Source organism: Python bivittatus, unplaced genomic scaffold (genome assembly GCF_059951505.1).
Source record: "Python bivittatus isolate LINGU-HERP-01145 unplaced genomic scaffold, Pbiv_v1 ctg000850_np1212, whole genome shotgun sequence".
Taxonomy (NCBI): domain Eukaryota; kingdom Metazoa; phylum Chordata; class Lepidosauria; order Squamata; family Pythonidae; genus Python; species Python bivittatus.
This window is the reverse complement of record NW_028277112.1, coordinates 3,028,302-3,047,575: the sequence shown is the minus strand read 5'-3', so window position 1 is coordinate 3,047,575 and position 19,274 is coordinate 3,028,302. Positions and strand designations below refer to the sequence as shown.

Below are 19,274 nucleotides of genomic sequence, written 5' to 3'. Positions count from 1 at the left end.
ATTTAGGGGAGTAGAATATAATGCCTTACAACCAATGTAAGTAGTAGGTATTATGATGAAATGTTATGCAGATTAATTTTCTTGTGTTTTAGTAAATGAAATTTCAAGCTAAAACAAGTTTTTAAACTTTTTAATATTAAAAAATCTGCCCATTTCAGATATAACTCAAAAGAAGTGTTTTGGACCTTCCATAAGGACATCACCTTACTGTTTATTAAAGCACATTATCTCACAATTTTTTTTTCTGCTAGAACCAGAGAAAAGATGATGCTGTCTTAATGAATTGAATCATTAAAGCAGCATGTCTTTACGTTGACTCTTAGGCAGAAGCCTGAAAAAAATCATGTTTTTATGAATAGCAGGGATACCCTGTGTTCTCATCAACTCTGAAGCAATTCTTCAAAATGTGTGCAACCCAGTTCTGCAAAGTTAATCTGCTGTAGGTGTTTATTTGTTCAGTGATATTTCTGTGCTGCCCCAATCGTACATTCTACAATAATAAAAACAAAATCATAAAATGTGCAGTTACAATAAAAATTAAATTAAGAATCCCAGTCAGTAAAATATAATAGCAGCAATCCACAATACCTTAAGATCCAAAGGTCTAGCAATAGAGGATCATTTCAATTTCCCTTTTGAAAATCAGTTATTGAGGAAATCTATGTAATCAGTAAGAGATGACAGCAACTTGATGGCACATAAACTGAATGTCAGCAGGAAGGGGTTCATCCATTCATAAAGAAAATCTCTACAAATTGAATAAAAAACCCTGCTTGAAATGGTGCAGCATGGCTAAGAGGTTTTGTACAATAAAATCACTTATTACATTTTATCTATTTATTTAATTACATCTGAGCGACGTGAAACTGTATAGGAAATATGTTTTGATATATTTCCGGCTGCAAAGTAGTGTTTATATTAGATGTTACAGGAGTTTTTCCTCTTCTTTACAGCAAGCTACATTGAGAGACCTCAACTGATCCGAGCAAAAGTGCCAATAGTAAAGTTCAGGGATAAAGTCAGGCAAGTAACTGTAATTACCATCAGTTTTTCAGATATTAATTTAGAAGGGTGGGCTCACTAGTACGGGACATGTTTCTTAAGAGTCTTCTATCAATCTGCCATTTGATTTCTTATTGATATAATAATGGTGACAATCATTGCAAATGTCCAGTGAATACCATTATTCCATTATTTCAGTGGAGTTTAAAGATTTCCTTTTTCTGATATTTTGTCTCCATGCGTGCTTTTATTAGTAGAGAAATAGCTGTGGTTGTAATGGCTGATCCACTTCTTCCAATAAAATTAGTTCCATTTACTGTTTTAATAAAATTCAAAGGAGGAGTGGGGCACTTGTGGCCTTCCACATACTACTAATTCCCAATAACATGCCCAGTAGTGAAGAATGGTGGATGCAATAGCCTAGGAACATCTGGAAGACCATAGATTCTGTATCTGTAATGTAAAAGAAATACAGCATGTGACTCTATTTAGGCAAGGGACATCAGGATTAATTTTGATACAAGAGAAAGGTGAATGTCTCTTCCCTGTGTCTTGGCAATATCTTTGTTGTAGTTATCTGAGTAGCACAGTATGCCCAAAAGACAAACTATGAAGTCTGCATTTATTTTAGGGTTACAGAGGAATCATGCTTCTGTAGGGTCTTCCATGTTACACTCTTAAGATTTTTTATTCTTCTTATTGTTTCATGGTTTTCATATTCTTATGTAAAGGGATAAATATTCCAGGCAATTTACTATTGGTTATACTATAGTTCACTGGTAGAGCCCATTTTTTGCAGAAGATCCCAAGTGGGTAACCAGTCATATGGTAATCCTGGAGAGCTGTTGTTATTCAAAGAAATCCGTACTCAACTAAATTCTTTGGTATGACTCAATATAAAACTGATGGCTGTCATCTTAAGGTAACTCAAAATTATATAAATTGTTGAAAGGAAAGAGTTATCTTCTTGCAGAGTGGAGAAATCTTGCTTTTGTTGGTCTTTTCTCTCCCCTTGCCTGGCAGAGAGATCTTGCTTGCTTGCTGTATCTCCTTGCCCAGCAGAGTGACCTTTGCCATAGGGCAGTCAGACCCAGTCCTCCTTGTCTGGCTCCTCTTTTCCTCCATCAGGGAGCTGCTATCTCCCAGCCCATTTTCCCTGGATTACCCAAGCCAAGCCGAGCCGAGCCGAGCCTTGCTACCTGGAAAAACAACACTGACTCAAAAGCACACTGTCCTGTACAGTGAGAGCAGACGGGTGCTCCTGGAGGATGGCGGTACCCAGCGAGGGAAGCTTTGGGGTGCTGGATACATAGTCTGGCCAGCCAGTTCCTGCTATTGAGGGAGACCCATTTGGGCTGAGGCAAGCTCAGAGGCCATTTTTGTTGTGCTGCTCCTTTCTGTCTCTCAGCCTGTGCTTCCACAGGGTGGTCAGCACCTTGGTCTTGCTGGGCTAGGGTCATCATCTCAGGTTTGGAGAGCAAAAGATAGATATATATTTTTCCTTTATTGAATCTTTCAACATAATATATTTATATTTTGTGAATCCTGTGTCTGCACTGGCTGCTTTTAAAACTACCTCTTGGTGTGGATAAGAAAGAGGTTCTGCAATCCCACCTATTCCCCAGTATTTCCACGTACGATCATCTTACCAGTTAAGCGTCTTTTCCTGAGCTTGCTCAGGAGCACATAGGCTCTGCCAAATTATCAGCAGAATAATACATTGACTTGTTCTTCTTCTTTTTTTTTTAGCACTTTTGCTACTCCAGAGTTTTTCAGGATTTCCTGATTATCTCACTAACAGATTTTGTACCTTTCTTATAACTTGTTATTTCTCAAAGGTTTGGTTTGCAACTACGATCAATGCATTGCACTTAACTTTAATTATATTCAGTTGTTCAAGCTCCTCTACAATTCATTAGACTCTGATTTCCCAAGACCTTGATAAATGATGTGCCTGCTTAAATACATGGCTTGCTATGGAGCAACACTTAATTGTTGCCTGTGCTCAGCAGTAGAACATTTAAAACAGCAATGCCTTTGAGCAAAAGCCAAGTGCATTTCATTCACCACTCAGTATTGATGGCCCAATTGTGCAGTCTAGAATTCACAGGCAGAGCAAAGAGTGTCTGAGGCAAGCTGCCGTGAGCACATGCTATTTTTACCATAGACCCCACATGCTTACATAAATAGGCACTCACTCCAATACCTAAAATACAGTGTTTTGCAACTAGGCATGAATGGAGGACTTTACAGTATAATTTTTTTCCATTATGATCATGTACATAATCAAATAATCATGTTAACTGAAAGGAGAATGCAGAGATACTTTTAAATACACAAAATACTGGCTTTTGTGATTGGCCATTGGAATGTGAGGCTTTTCAATACTTCCTTTTCCATCATGGGGGCATCCCTGTTCAGGTACTTGAAAGAAAACTGGAGCAGCAATTCAGTCCTAGTCAAGTGGGAAATGTATCATCCTAATAAGAATATGGAGCTGTTGCCCAGCTCCAAATCCAAAGGACAGGAAGCCATGCAAAAGAATCAGACAGTTTTAGGGATGCCAAATGTTGAAAATACTAGCTCTTTCGTGTCCGTATGTGCACACAAAAACAGGTTGTGGTATTCTACTAGAGAAAATTCTTTTCCAAGACAAATAATTTTCTCTAGTAGAATAGTTTTGCTCATCAATGTTTTTAATGTAATATAATTTGGATTTGGTTGTAAAGTACTGGTGCAAATTAAATTTGTTTTTCCTCCTAGCTGTGTAGATTTTGACTTGAATGTAAACAATGTTGCAGGAATAAGAAATACATTCCTTCTGAGAACCTATGCATACAGTAAGTAGTCTATCCATGTAGTGTATCATGTATTTAGTTCCCTTTGGTGTCCTTACTTTGAAAACTGAGGATACTCAATACCTAAGGCTTTGGGGCTACACATGCACACTTGAGAGAAAACCATTGTATTGAAAAACCTAGCACCTAGATGGTGGTTGTAAAGAACATGTCAGAATTCAGATAGTAAACAGTATCTGCCATAGTAATGGATTTACCACATAAAATATAAAGAGGTAAGCACAGATTACTCAACATATGTTAAGATTGGTGGTGAGTCTAATGGTTTAATTACTAGCTTATTATTAAGGCAATTTGAATGTGCAATAAGATATGGTAAGAGAGTATTTTTTAGCAAGTTAGCCAACTGAGTATGCCTGTAAGTATTTTCTAGTGTTCTATTCTATGCTCCTGAACTGTCCATAATCTGTGGTTATTGAGCATGCTCCCTGCACTCTTCCTTGGGCTGTTTTTGATGTGTCTTCCCTCTCAACTCTCTTTTAAGCTATTTCTTTTTTTAGTTCAATCCTCCCAAGCCAACCAGTGCTTTCTTCTTGTGAACAATCTTACTATTTGGCTACATATAGTTATTGGCCGTTTTTCTATCAGTGTATAGAATGGCATTGGTAAAGTGTGTGGCAGTTAATGAAAGAGATGGTTTTTGTCCCAAGATGTTTATAGTTCTTAAATTTAAATAGTATTAGGAGATGGCAGAAAGAGAAAGATTTTTCTGGATAAAGAAAGTTGCCTGAGGGAGATTCAGTTTTTTAACTGTATTTACTTCAGTTAAGGAAAAGTATTTCGAGGTGAAGCTATGGAAAAGGTTAATGGTAGGAAGGATGGATTCTCATAGACAGGGGGAGTTTCAAGTGTAATAAATAAATACAAGCAAAAACTATTTTGAAAGCAGAATATCTGTTGGTATCCATAACCCTAGCAACTATACATGAATGTGTGCTCTGGTTGAATGGTCAGTGTTGAATTAAACTGTATATAGACATGCTCATTAAAGAAACACCTAAGTGTTTCTAACTAAGTGTAACTAAACACCTGTCAATATTCTATTTCTTGTTTATAGTTGAGAACCGAGTACGTCCATTAGTGTTGGTTGTAAAGAAATGGGCAAGCTTCCATGGTATAAATGATGCCAGCCGAGGCACTTTAAACAGCTATAGTCTTGTGTTGATGGTTTTGCACTATTTACAAAGTAAGTACATGTTGAACTTTTGGAATGACTTTTCCCCTGAATATAACAATTATCAGTTCCTCTTCTTAGAGCCAATTGTTAAGAAACTACAAGCAGTGTCTCTAGATAAAATATTTTCTCTTGCTTTTACTTCTTTCACTTGTGCCATGTTTTTGATGCATGGAAGGTGTTTATTTCTCTAGGAAACATAATAAACTGGACTTCAGTTTTTCTATCAAAGGAAGTGTGTATCGTTTAAGGATCTGTTGTATTAATATTTATGAAAAAATACTGAAACATATTATAATGCTATCATTAGATTTCTTGCTGTTTCTTAAATACAGCAGGGAACAAATTAGAAAATCAGCCATTTATTTTAACATTCTTGTAACTGACTGTTTTTTAAATGGGATCTGAATATTTAAAAAGCAATTGCTGCCATAAATTACTGTAGTTTCCTGTTTCAAGCTTTGCTTATCAGAAACTCTATGACACCAAAAACTGAATGGATAGGGATATATAACCATCACTGGATTTTTATTACAGGCAGGAAAAGTTTGATCTTATGTGTAAATTATTTCATTTTTAGTGCCACATATTTAAATAGTGCCTCTCTTATTTTTATGTAATTCATGTGTACAAAACTTGATTAGTTTCATTTTAAAAGAGAAATACATGTGCACAGACCCTGAGCTCATTGGAAGAAGTACAGGATAAAGTTATGCTAATCATTTTCAGATTCTGCTTGTAGTAGGTGTCCTTTGCTGTGATAATTATAATTATATGGATTAGGGAAATAAAAATGGAGACTCGTTTTTTAAAGTAATATTTATATTATTGTAGAAACTTCTATTAGAGGTTATAATGTGATGATTTATTACCATTTACTTTAAGCCATACTTTATAATAGTGTATAATATAATACAGTAATGATAAAACACATATTTGTTAACGTACACGTCAATCCAGCCATTTCATGCATGTGATGAAGTGAGCTGTAGTTCATGAAAGCTTTTGCCTTTTAATAAAATTGTTAGTCAGAAAAGGTGCTACAAGATTCCTGATTTTTTGCTACCATAGCATAACATAACTTTCCTCCTTTAATCTAGTTATGTTTTCTCTTTAAATAAAAATATGAACGTTGAATTAATACATTGTTGGGAAACTGTGCTTTCTATAAGCGGTACTTTTTTTTGTTTTTCCTTTGAGACCAATTAAATATGTTGATGCTCCAGTTTGTAAGTTCTCCGTCACAATGGAATTATATAGCTCACTCAAGAGTTTTGCAGATAGAGAGATTCACTGATAGATTCTAGAAGAGGAAAAATTTGGACAGATTGGCCTTTCAGCCAGAGTTTAAGAATTGCACTGCATATAAATGCAGGTCAGTTCTGTCATAAACATTTTTTGACATGGACATAAAGAATCACTGTCCATCTCATTAGCTTGCCCTTAGGATTCTAGTAGGTATTTTAAAAAAAAGATATAAAATTTATCCCTGGATAAATTTATATTGCTAACTTTGGCTTAAATGAGTAACTTTCATATTCTCAAATGTTTAGTCAGTTTTCACACACATTTATACAGGTAATTTGCTTAATTTAAGAAGCTAGAAATTTGAGTTTGATCCTAGACCTTCAGTTCACACCACTAGTGTAGCTGGTATGTTGTTTTCTGTGAAATATATGAATCACAGTGACTTTAAACTTTTTTTTTATAGCCCTACCTGAACCTATCCTTCCATCCCTCCAAAAAAATTACCCAGTAAGTGCTTCTTATAAATTACTACATAATATGTTTATTAAAAATGATTACCTTCCATATGAATGTTGCTATTTCACTATTACATTGGGGTAATGACAAAATATGCCTCTGACCATGTTTGTTAGAACTCCACAATGCTCCACCATGTGTATAGAAAGTTCATTCTCCTTTTTAAATACAAGCCAATTCTGATTATGACCTTTTGTTGAGAAATAAGAACTACAATATTTATTTCTATGAGCTGTATACATTTCTTTTTTGTTAGCTGGTGGAAAAGGCAATACTGGTAGAGTGGATTTCTCCTCTTCCTGCAATGTCTTATGCACTGTCAGATCTGCTCCCAGGTTTTGGGGAATCTCCCTGAGAAGATTTGGGAAGCGTGTGGTGGGAGAAGAGTCATTGGATGAAGCCCCATGAATCTTGATTCCATTTTGTGTTTAGGATTGCAGCATAGTACATTATGATCCATTCTGTATGTCAGTACTGTGTTATCACACTTTTTCCTGATGCTGATATAACTTGTAATATATAAAACTTTCTGTGTTTTGTATATTCACTTTGGAGTTATTTCCATAATGATTGTTTGCTCTGCCTTCTGCCAAGCTCTTTTTTAACTCTCTTGTGGCAGTGATGGTACTGATCAATAGTTATGCTAAAATAGCACATTTATATAATAGAAAGAAATGAACTAGCATGCAGGAGACTGACAGCAAAGTGGGTGATTAAGGGATGGCAGTTGCATAGAAAACGTAGAAGCAATTTAAAACTAACTTCTGCTCCTGTTATATCACAATAGCTAATTAAAAGTTCCTGATTTCAGGATCATGCTTGGTAAAATAAGAGATACAAAGTAGGGTCACTCCCTTAATTTTATTTTATAAAATTGGTATTGCAGTAAAAACTTGAACAAAAGCTTTTTGTTGAAATTTATGTATAATGTAAGGGATTTGGTGTATTTAAATCCATAATTATTATGGTTCACCATATTGAATCTTTCTATTTTCAGTTATGCTGAATCATTAAAGGACCCATTTTCTCTGTATATGTTTATAATTTCAGCAGAAAATCTACTTTTAAAATGCTGGAGATGCATAGTTATGTATCTAAAATCAACAATAGCACATTTTTTAAAATGACTGGTAAAGATCAGAGGAAAACTTTTTGACATATGGCAGCATTTTAGAACAAGTAGATTTAGTTGAACTGCAAGGATCCCATGTCTTAAGGTAATATTTAAGATGCAACAAAACAAAATTTGATTTAGCAACTGCAACATTCAGTTTGCAGTTTTTGATGTCTTTCTTCTTACAGATAGTCCTCACTTAATGACCACAATAGGGACCGGAAAATTGGTGTTAAGCGTGACAGTTGTTAAGCAAATCGTACCTGATTTTACGACCTTTTTTGCGGTGGTCATTAAACAAATCACTGTGGTTGTTAACTGAATCACACAGTCGTTAAGTGAATCCAGCTTCCCCCATTGACTTTGCTTGTCGAAAGCCCCCTGGGAAGGTTGCAAATGGTGATCACATGACTGCGGGATGCTGCAACTGTCATAAGCGTGAGCTGGTTGCCAAGCGCCTGGATCATGGTCACATGCCCATGGGGGTGCTAGGAGAGTTGTAACTTCAGACACCAGTGGTAAGTCACTTTTTTTTTAAGCACCGTTGTAACTTCACACAGTTATTAAACATATGGTTGTTAAGTGAGGACTACCTGTATGTTCTTTCATACTGCAATGAATTTGAAATGGCATTATGTCACCTGTTCATCAATTAACACTGCCTGTTAATATGTAAAGATTACAGTGCTTTGGATATAATTCAGAAGAGGTTCTTTGGATCATGCTGAAATACGAAAACAGCAGCTGTGACTCATTAAAACAACCACATCATTTTCCAGACTCATGCAGCTGCTACAGAAGTCCCACACTATTGGAATCAGATGTGGCTGGCTTAATGAGATGTTGAGTTTGTGTTTCCATGGTTCTGGAACCACCTCTTCTGAACCAAATCAAAAGCACTGCACAGCCAGAATAACTGGACTGCTTTAAATATACAGTGGTACCTCTAGTTACGAACGCCCCTCCTTACGAATTTTTCAAGATACGACCAGCTCCGGCCCCAAAAATTTACCTCGACATGCGAACTCCGCCTCTGCTTATGAACTGGATCCGCGGCCATTTTCCCTGCTGCCACGCGGTCGCGGCTTCCTGTGGGTGAGATCGCGGTAGCAAGGAGACATTCAGTGAGGCTTGTAGTGTGTTTTGTAGCGTTTGTGGCATTTGGAAGGTTTTTGAGGTTTAAAAATAAAATGCATATGTTTCAGAACTGTTTAGCCGTATTTACATTGAACCTTATGGGGGAAATTTACCTCGGGGTGCGACCAAATTCGGAGGGCGGATTAGCCGTATTTACATTGAACCTTATGGGGAAATTTGCCTCATGGTGCGACCAAATTCGGAGGGCGGAACGGATTAACCGTATTTACATTGAACCTTATGGGAAACTTTACCTCGACTTGCAACCACTCGAGTTGCAACCAGAGTCACGGAACGGATTAAGTTCATAACTAGAAGTACCACTGTAGTTTATTTTTGGATGTTTAACTTGGACCAGTGTGCAGATAGGATAATAATTTCAAAATTGATCCTACTGCAAGGACAGAGAGCTTTTTTTCAGCACAAGCACCAATTAAAGTTAGGTACTATCTTACTGGGCATTTTTCAGTGTTGGGTGGAATCCAAATAGTATATGCCCTCAAGAAAACATCTCAGGTAGCTCTCAAAGGTATTAATTGCTGATGCATCATGTTTAAGTCAACATGTAAGCCTACTTAGAACTGAGTGTAGAATTCTGTTCAAAATCACAGAAAGGGTGAAAACTGCTTCCATAAGCATGTTTAACTAGAAATAGAAACAGCAGCAATTGCTAACGTAGCTCTATTTGTGAAGCGATTCATGACTGTAATGTTACATACATCTGCTGAGGTGTACATTTAAAAAATTCAAAAGAACAGCCCTTTATGTATTTACTCCAAAGTAACACAGAGATCCAGTTCAGAATCACAGTAAGAGACATGTTAACACAGATAGAAGTAAAGGAACTTAATATCCAGTGTATTTTATATATTTATCAAGGGTTCAGGAAGTGTGAAAATATTGCATAGTTGCAGAAAATCATGATAGCACCTTGGAGTAAGCAAATTACTTTTTGCTTGCAAGGTGCCTGGAAATGATCTAATGGCCATTGGAAGGCAAGAGCACCTGGGAGCAAACCACAGGGAAAGCAGAATCAAAGGTAGGGGACATGTTGCTATGTGGGACACTTTGGGAAGCTGCAAATGTCAGATTAGTAAAGGCTGGAAAATCCCCATTGGATAAATTAAAATTAGCTTTCAATGTCCATAACCTGGCAAGATTAATGAATGATCAGTTTTTTATTGAAATGATTTGGACTTATATATGGGTTCTTTGTTTATACTTTTTCCTTCATTTGTTCATTGGCATTTCTTGGGATAATTTTCATATTGCTCAATTTTTTAGGAAAAATAATAACTTTTTTAAAAGAAGTTTGACGGAATCATTCTGCATTAATGGCTGTAGAAATTCCAGTTGTCTCTGCAGTATTCTGTGCTCCTGTGTTAGTCAGCATAACTAGTTTAGAATATCTGGTGTTCTTAGCAAGAAAAGGCAGGAATTCTGTCTTTGTGTCAAGTGATAGATACCATTGCCTTTTTTTTTTTTTTAATTGGCACTCTTTACATACTCAAAAATTACACAACCATAACTGAGCAGTTCAGAGAGTTTTTTGGCTGCTGTGCTGTTATGAACTATGAGGGTCTTCGAGAAGGAGTTAGGTATTGTAAACAAGAGGGACATAGTTCATTCAACCTATTTGAGGGCATGGAGGGTTATCTGCTTGGATAATCCCAATTTAGGCATTCAAACAGGTGAATGAGCATTGCCAGTAAGATCTCTTCCCTTCCCACATTAATATTACTCAAATTACATTAACTCTTTCATACACACATACAGGGTAGATTTCTTGGAGAGAGGGGAGGCTTCATGTGTACAGTTGTTCTTGCCCACATGGAAGCCAGAATCACCAAATGTTAGCACTGTACATGTGGATGCCCTGAGGAAGATGATACCATGTGAATGACTGACAGAATACAGGCCTTAATGCAAGGGTTTACATAGGGAATATGCTTTTTGGACAATTGAATAGAGCTACATATTTCTGGTTTCTGATGTTTTCACAATGAATTGCTAGTTGATGTGAAGGTAGCAGGTATCCCAGACTTACAGATAGCAAAGAAGGCATGCAGTTGATATGCAGATAGCCACTGTTGATATAGAACAACCATCTTCAATATAGCACCCTCTAGATCGGCAAGACTATGACTCTCAGAATTCTCCAGCATAAAGGGCACTAGGTTGGGAAAGGTTGCTATAGAAAAATGAAGTCACGAGGTTCTGGAAACCAGATTTAGGCTGCAGGGGTGAAAGTGGAAGCAGGTTCTCCAAGGTAGTTCTATAAATGCTACTTGTTCCACATGCAGGATCAGTTTGATGAGTAAAAGTCAGTGCTTCAGTATAAGGGTATGATGGTTTAAGGAGGAGGGAGTTAGATGCATTGAATTAGATTATATTTATTGCACTAGGAGAAAGAAATGACAGAGGGCACTGGGTGGGCCACTTCAGGGAAAGCAAGGTTGCCAACTTAGTGTCAATTTCCACTTGGTCTGGGGAATCTTGGCTCAAACTGCTGTTGGTAAACACCAGATCTATGTGGACAAGACCATACTCATCAGTGACTTGGAGGTGGATGAGCAAGTGGTCCTGGTTTGTGTTACTAAGACATGGTTGGGCAGTGGCAGCAATATTGCTAAGAACTGCCCTCCTGTATTTCAGGTTATTAGCAGTTTCAGTGCCAGGGCAGGAAGTAGAGATGCTGGGGTTGACCTTTAAAGACATGGTATCTGTGACCAGGGACTCTGCTGCTGAAATAGTGGGGTATGAATGCCTATATGTTAATTTGGGCAATGGGGATAATCTAGGGATTGTGCTGGTGTGCTGACTACCTTGCTACCTGGGGCAGCTTCCTGGGCTCTTGGACTTGGTGCCTAGACTGACTTTGGAGTTTTCTCACCTGCTAGTGCTAGGTAACTTCAGTCTCCATATCCATCCATCCAAGAGAGTCCAGGTTTTTATAACAATCATGGGCTTGTCTAAAGTAATATCTAACCTGACACACATGTATGCTTACTGTATTTGTAAACTGGCAGAAATCCTAGATTTGTGTTGGATCAGACTTGTTTTATCTTTTTAAATCTAGAGAAAACAGCTAATGAGATTTGAGTCTAAAACATGAACTATTTCTACCAGATGAAAAATTCTCACTACGTTCTATGAATTGTCACAAAAACCTGCTCCCCTGTTTTGCACAAATGCATTTTAAGCAGTTACACAATCATGAGTCCTTTGAGGCCATGTTATGTTATAACTTTTCTTCATGTTATAACTTTTTCTCCCCACAGGCTTATCAGCTGAAATGTTGTTAATTTGACTGCACTGTATTCCCCCTTTGGATGGACATTTAACTAAAGGCATTACATTTTAGAAATTTACATTCAGGCATGGTTAATTGCTGGCATGATTAGCGCTATGTCAGAACTCATTGGGTGTGTTTGAGCAGTAATTCCCTCAGTACAGCCTATCTTGCTGTCTTATTATGGGGATAAAAGAAGGTGGTAGCTGCAGGTAAACAAGCCGAGCTTTGAAGAGAAACAGTGGATTATAATGCAAAAATAATTTTACAATTTCCCTACCACTTCCTTGATTTATATTTTATAACAAACCTTAAGCAACTAAAGGATGTTCTACTAAGCCCAGAACTGTGTTTCTCATAATGGCCAAATAAATTCCTCTGAATCCCACTAGAAGTGTTTAAAGAAAATATTCCTCTCAGTACCAGATAGCAACCTGTATTCATCGTAAATTTATAAATCTGGAGATTCATAAAATGGTGAGTTTAATTAATCTCCTTCTGAAACTGACAGAACCTATGCCTATGAATTACATAATCTAAGTGTGTAATTTTTTTTCTACACTGAATCTGTCAGTCAGTTTTCACCAAGGAGCCTCAGTTACAGTATTTTGTGGGCCATATTAGAAGTGGGATTATTTGCATTTTTAGAATGCAAACTGGCACAATTTTAAATGCAGTGGAACTGATGGGGGTTTCCTCTGTACGTAGAAGCCTTAAAGGAGATTTATTTTTCCAGCAACCACAGTAGAAGAAACTGTTCAGCTTTCACTCTCTGCTGCTCTTGTCCTGATAATTATCAGCTTCAAGAGCAGCTGCTGTTTGCGTTGTTTAAAACATACATATTGAGATGCATTTAGCATCATGTGTAGTTTTTCCTTGAGAGAGAGAGAGAGGGAAAAAAACCCATACTCTGCACATCATACAGATTTTAACTGGAAGATTTCAGATGTCTTTCTATTTCCCCTATGAAAACTGTTTGAACACTTTGTTTTAATTGTCCTTTTTTGTATCTTTTTGAGGTTAATGATGATTTTTCTAAAGTGGTTGACCAAAACCACAACTTTCCAAATTTATCTAGGGTGATAAATCAGTCATTGGTGACATGGTATAAAAATATTTTCACCACTTAGCAGGAAAACCTAAATAACTGGCTGATGCCAAAATGCTCAGCTGTTAAACTAGCATATTATAGATAATTCTCTGTTAATTGCCAAGCAGGAACTAATAACCAAAGAATGTCAGCTGGCAGGGTCAGGAGACGTGCCTTCTCTGCTGTAGCCCCTGCCCTTTGAAACATCCTCCCTTCATAGATTAGGATGGCCCTGACCCTATTGGCTTTTTGTAAGGCTTTAAAGACCTGGCTATGTGCTTGGGCCTGGGGCCCCGAATGTATTAAGAGCCCTGTCTCTTGGCTCTATTGATAATTATCATGATAATTTTCTTGGCTGCTGTATGTATTATTTTTGTATTATTTTTAACTGTTTTTATTGTTTTAGCATTGTTCACCGCCCAGAGTCACTTGGTTGAGAAGGGCGGCTATAGAAATTAAATAAATAAATAAACTTATGAATCATCCCAAGGTCAACAATTTGGTCTTGTATTCTTACCTCGTAATGGAATGGTATAGTGAAAGGAATAGCTCTGAAGTAGAGCAAAGATGTTGTTTATATTGAAGCAAAGACATCTGTTTTCAAATTCAGTTATCCGCTTTCTTTGGTTGGCCTTGGATTTGTCACTCCTTGCTGTAATACCCTAGTTATACATTGAGACTTCTGAAGGATATTGCAGAGGTTTCAGAAGATGTAAAGTCTTTACATCTAGAATGCTATGTAATTGATTGATGACATTCTTTTAAGTAACTGCTTAATTTTTCAGTTAAGCTGAAACAGTTGTTATGACCCTTTGGTAACAACTTTGATCTGTTACATGCAAATGAACCGGAATGGTAAAAGTCTAGAATTGATCCTTCCTACCACCACTACCTTTTTCAGAAAAGCTTATGTGAGGTATAAGATCTAATTCAGGATTGGTGACCACAAGTGAATTATTAGATTGCTTAATCAAAATAAAAATGCATGTATTGCCTGGGGTGCATATTAAAGCTTTAGCTACCCAATATAGGAACTAAATATTGCAGGGGATTCCTAAAATATCTCTTTCCTGTATTTCCCTTATCCATGTTTTAAGCATGTTACTCAGTTTTATTCAACTCAGAGAACAGGATATTAAGGTTTTGATTTTAATGCAGTTTGTCAGAAGAATTAAAGAATTAAAGAAAAGCCATCATCACCCTCTAGAAGATGTTTGACACTTGTATCCTACTCTTCTGCAGAAAAACTCAGGTGTGCATACATGAAGGTTTCTTGTTCAAGTGGATGCTTGATTGTATTTCAGCACTTTGTTCTCTTCATGGAAGCTAATGTTCTACACTGTTTCATTTTAAGGGGCATCTTTAATTACCTGGCAGCATGGAAAACTTTTCCTTACTTGCTATAAATCAGCAAAAGAATCAGTTTAAATGTGTATATATTTTTGCATTAAAAAATAAGTAATTTAGATGGGCAGGTAATGCTCAAATGTCTGAAGAATAAGACAAAATTTATGAATGGCAGGATGATAACCAAAACTAACTAAGAGCTGGTATTCCAGAACTTTCAGAAATATTTCAACTTCTAACTTTTTTAGCACAGTTTTTTTTCTATTTGCATAGTATGAAGATTTGAAAATAAGCAGGCAATAACATGCTCAAAACTATTAATATTTTTTATTTTATAGATGTGAAGTTTGCATATTGAATTTTTAAGACTGATCACATTGGCATATTAGTTAAAATAGGAGTTATGCATGTGAATAGAACTTGTCTGTAAGTCATATGAATGTTTACTTTTGACAGTATCTGAACAGATTACATATAGCATCACATTCAGGTCCATAAATAGGACTTTAACCTCTATTTTTGTTTCATTGTTTTTTCAGGAATCTTTTGATCCTACTATGCAGCTGCATCTTGTGCATCGAGCACCATGCACCATTCCTCCTTACATTTCAAAAAATGAATCTACACTTGGAGATCTATTGCTGGGCTTCCTGAAATACTATGCTACAGAATTTGAGTGAGTGATCAGGTTTTCATTTTAATGAATTCTCTGGTGGCCTTGTTTTGCTCTGGTTGCGATTTATAGATGAGTTCCAGTTCCTTTCCATTTTCATTTAAGGAGTAAAGGGTTCCTTTTTTGTAACTTGTTTATATAGTGGAAAAAGAAAGATGCATAGAGAGAAGATAAAGCTCTATCATTAAATGTTTGCGTGTAGAGACAGACTTAAAATGTAGGACATAATCTACAAATTAGATTTGGTAGTCTATAGTTCAGAGTTCACTGAAATAGAGTGGGTCAAGCTGTATCTAAAAGAGCTCTGATACGTATCGACACCTGTTCAGGAAGGTGGTAGTGATGGTAATACAATTATTTGGTGTTATCTTGCTTTTCTATAGCTAGAGAGGTATCTTCTCTTGAAAGGTTAAGATGGAATCATTAAGATCTGGATCATTCTTCCTGGCATTGTGATGATGGAGGGTTGTTTTTTTTTCTATAAGGGTGCCTGATTTTGTTTCAAAGCTCTCTGCTTCTCACCTGCTATTCAGCACCAACTGGCATTTCTTAGTTCACAAGGCAGTTTTCAATGGAAACATCTGTAGGAGTCTTCCCCATCATTGACACCTTTCTTTGCATGTGGATTTTAGCTTCCAGGATTCCCTGGTCAACATGGCCATTGTTAAGAATCCCAGGAGATAGTTCATATACACAGAGAGCATTTAGATTAAGGAATGCTGCTTCAGACCAAAGTTGCTGCCTGATGTTGCTATGCATTTAGTTAATTGTGATCTCTTGATGGTGATTTTAGTTAAGTTTATGTAAGCCTGAACCATTTGCCAGGATTAAAAATAATATTGCTGAAATCATAGCAAACTGGAATTAATTGTACAGTGACATCAGTAAAATACAATCTGAGTAAACTGCTGAAGCATGATGATTTAATTTTGTTCACTTGCTGCCTTTGATTCAAGTTACATGAGCTCTGTTTATACTGACTTACATGCTTTTGTGGGTGTCTTGAACAAAAGCTGTATTCTAGTTCACTGACATTCTTTTTACTGCCTGCAAATAAATTTTGGAGAGTAGTGTGGGAAGTGAGCCATGTTTTCAGAGCTGGTTTTAAGTTTATAAGCTTCTTGAAATTTGCCTAGATGATAGGAAAACTATGGGTTGTGACCCCTAGAAGGATTTTGAGCAAATTTGAGGGAAGCAGATACATTGAACGATTGGCAGGAAGTGCAGTGTTTGCAGTGCTCCAGTTTCTGGGGAAAGCAGGAGGGAAGGAGTCTGTGCTGCATGTGGCTAACAGAAAGTGCCCAGGCCCAGAAGTCTTCAGAGCTGGGCTGAGAGCAGGGCAAAGCTCATCACTTTGCGTTAGCTGCTAGTAAAATTAGCAGGCATGCTTGGCCACTTCAGGCCTGACAGCTGGGTACCCTACATGCCAGACAGGGTCATCATAGATTACACATCTTCACAGGAGAGAAATGCTCTCTATCTGGTACACAAAGAGATATCCTGTCCCCTCCCCTCCCATATTAGTGGGGCAGAGAAGTTTTTCATCCTTTTAAAACTGATCCAGAAATTGTTGAACCAAGGCTGAGTAAACAGGGGACGGACAACAACCCCCAGACCCTCAGATTAAAGTTTGGAATTTCCAGGAAAAACGTAAATAAAAAAAAAAACTAAAGGAATTGATAACAAGTTTAGGGAGGAATTTGTATTAGATATTGGTGTTTCATTTCTCTGGGCAAGTACACTAATTGTGTATATTTCAACATTTTATACATATCGTGCGTTGTGCCTGAGGAAATAGGAACCTTTTATGATTTAAAATAACAACTTGAAATCTCATTCCATTCTTTTTAAAGTGAGTTCTTTTTTATTTGTAATAGATCACCACCAACTTGTGCTCTGCTTGGAGCATTGTATATATATTTAATCTGCGCTCAGTCGTTACCGACTCTGCAGTGACTGCTTGGACGAGTCCTTGCAGTTTTCAAGGCAAGTGTTTCGGAAGTGGTTTGCCAGAGCCTCCTTCCTAGGGCAGAGCCCAGCTGGCGAGCGCAGGAGGCGGGGTTTCCGTTGCTTCGCACCCTTTTCGGGCGTGCACGGTTTTTCGCGCTTACCGGCAACTGCTCCCAACTCCTTTTTTTTTTTGCAAGGCGCCGCCAGCATTTTTCCTCCCACCGGAGTGAGAGTCCCCATTTATCTACTCATGTAAGTTTACGAACTGTTGGGTTGACAGGAACTGGGGAGGAAACGGGAGCTCACCCTGTTTAACGCAAAGGCTGGACTCGAACCGCTGAAGCATCTCCCAAGGAAGGGCTGAAGCTTCTTATACTCAATTCTATATGGCCAGGAAGTGACACTATTGGAATTATTTCTTTTCTTTTCTTTTTTTCCTTTCACCTTTCAGTTACCAGAAAGGCAGCACAGGGTGTAAGAGCCCTTATCTAGCTCACACACCAGGATAAGGGGGTAGATGTCTGGTGGGGTACCTCTTGGAAGATAGATGATGGCAGCAGGATCTGCCATGTTGCTACTCCAAAACAGGAGGTAGGCCCACATGTGAAGACTCAGAGGGTTTCTGAGACCTCTAGTCATCTACCCTTTGGGTTCAGTTAAGTTTCCCACTACATATTGGCCATGCACACTAGAACACAACCTAGAAGTTTTTTTTAAAAAAAACCCTCCCCTCTTTTAAGTTTTTTTTTTAACTAAAGTATTGTTTTGTGCCTGGTGCACACAGACATGGGTAATTTTTTCTTTTTTCTGAACTCTAATTAGCAGAAGTAATAAAGAGACTTGCATATACAAATGTTATTTTTATTTCTAGCTTCTGGGTTTTACAGGATAGCCAAGTTAGAATTGGGGAGTGGGGTGCTCTAGAGCTCTTTTCTATATTACTGAGAAGACATCTTTGCTTGCCCACTATCAGAAGACTTCTTGAGGGACAACTTGTGACATTCTGAAACCATTGTGCCTGGAGTCAAGGCAACCAGCCCAAACACCTCAGAGGGACCCGTTGACCCACTTGAGTTAAAGAAATTAGAAAGCTTAATTAATTATGTAGAGGCCTTTGGTTGGGTCAGTCACAAGCTGTGGAATGCAGTTAGGAAAATGGGAGTCCCAGAACATCTCATTCTCCTCCTGAAAAACCTATATATAGATCAGGAAGCCATAGTACAGACAGAACATGGAAAAGCGGACTGGCTCCAGGTTGGCAAAGGAGTGAGACAAGGCTGTATATTCTCCCCTTGTTTATTCAACTTATATGCTGAACATATATTAAGGGAAGCTGGATTGGAAGAGAATGAGCATGATTTTAAAACTGGAGGAAGGAACATCAATAACTTGCACTATGCTGATGACACTACTTCAATAACCAAAAATGCAAAGAATCTGTAAGCATTAGTAATAAAAGTTAAGAAGCACAATGAAAAAATTGAGATAAAATTATATTTAGAAGACTGAACCAATGACAACAGGTAAAATCACTAGCCTTAGATTTGACAATCAAGATATTGAAGTGGTAGATATCTTCTGCCTTTTAAGATCAACAGTAAAAGAACAAGCAATCAAGAAATATGCTGCAGACTCGCACTTGGTAGAGCAGCCATAAAAGCCTTTAAAAATATATTCAGATGCCATGATGTGTCTATACTTACAATATCAGAATAGTGCAAACAGTAGTATTCCTTGTGACACTCTTTGGAACTGAAAGTTGGACTTTGAAGAAGAAGGATGGGAAGAGAATTGACACACTTGGAGAGGACTCCTGTGAATACCATGGACAGCCAAGAAAACAAACAAATAGATTATCAAAAAAATCAACCCA

The 19,274-nt window shown here is 37.4% G+C and overlaps 1 protein-coding gene across 4 annotated transcripts in view; it reads left to right on the top strand.

The window, feature by feature from the left end:
- TENT2 (terminal nucleotidyltransferase 2) overlaps window positions 1–19,274 on the top strand; it is a 39,720-nt gene that overhangs the window by 12,399 nt on the left and 8,047 nt on the right. For all 4 annotated transcript variants that reach the window (XM_007441018.4, XM_007441017.4, XM_025174897.2 and 1 more), the window contains exons 8-12: window positions 954–1,023; window positions 3,766–3,842; window positions 4,918–5,046; window positions 6,746–6,789; window positions 15,318–15,454. In XM_007441018.4, the coding sequence (XP_007441080.1) occupies window positions 954–1,023; window positions 3,766–3,842; window positions 4,918–5,046; window positions 6,746–6,789; window positions 15,318–15,454 (457 nt within the window). The remainder of the gene's footprint in view (window positions 1–953; window positions 1,024–3,765; window positions 3,843–4,917; window positions 5,047–6,745; window positions 6,790–15,317; window positions 15,455–19,274) is intronic.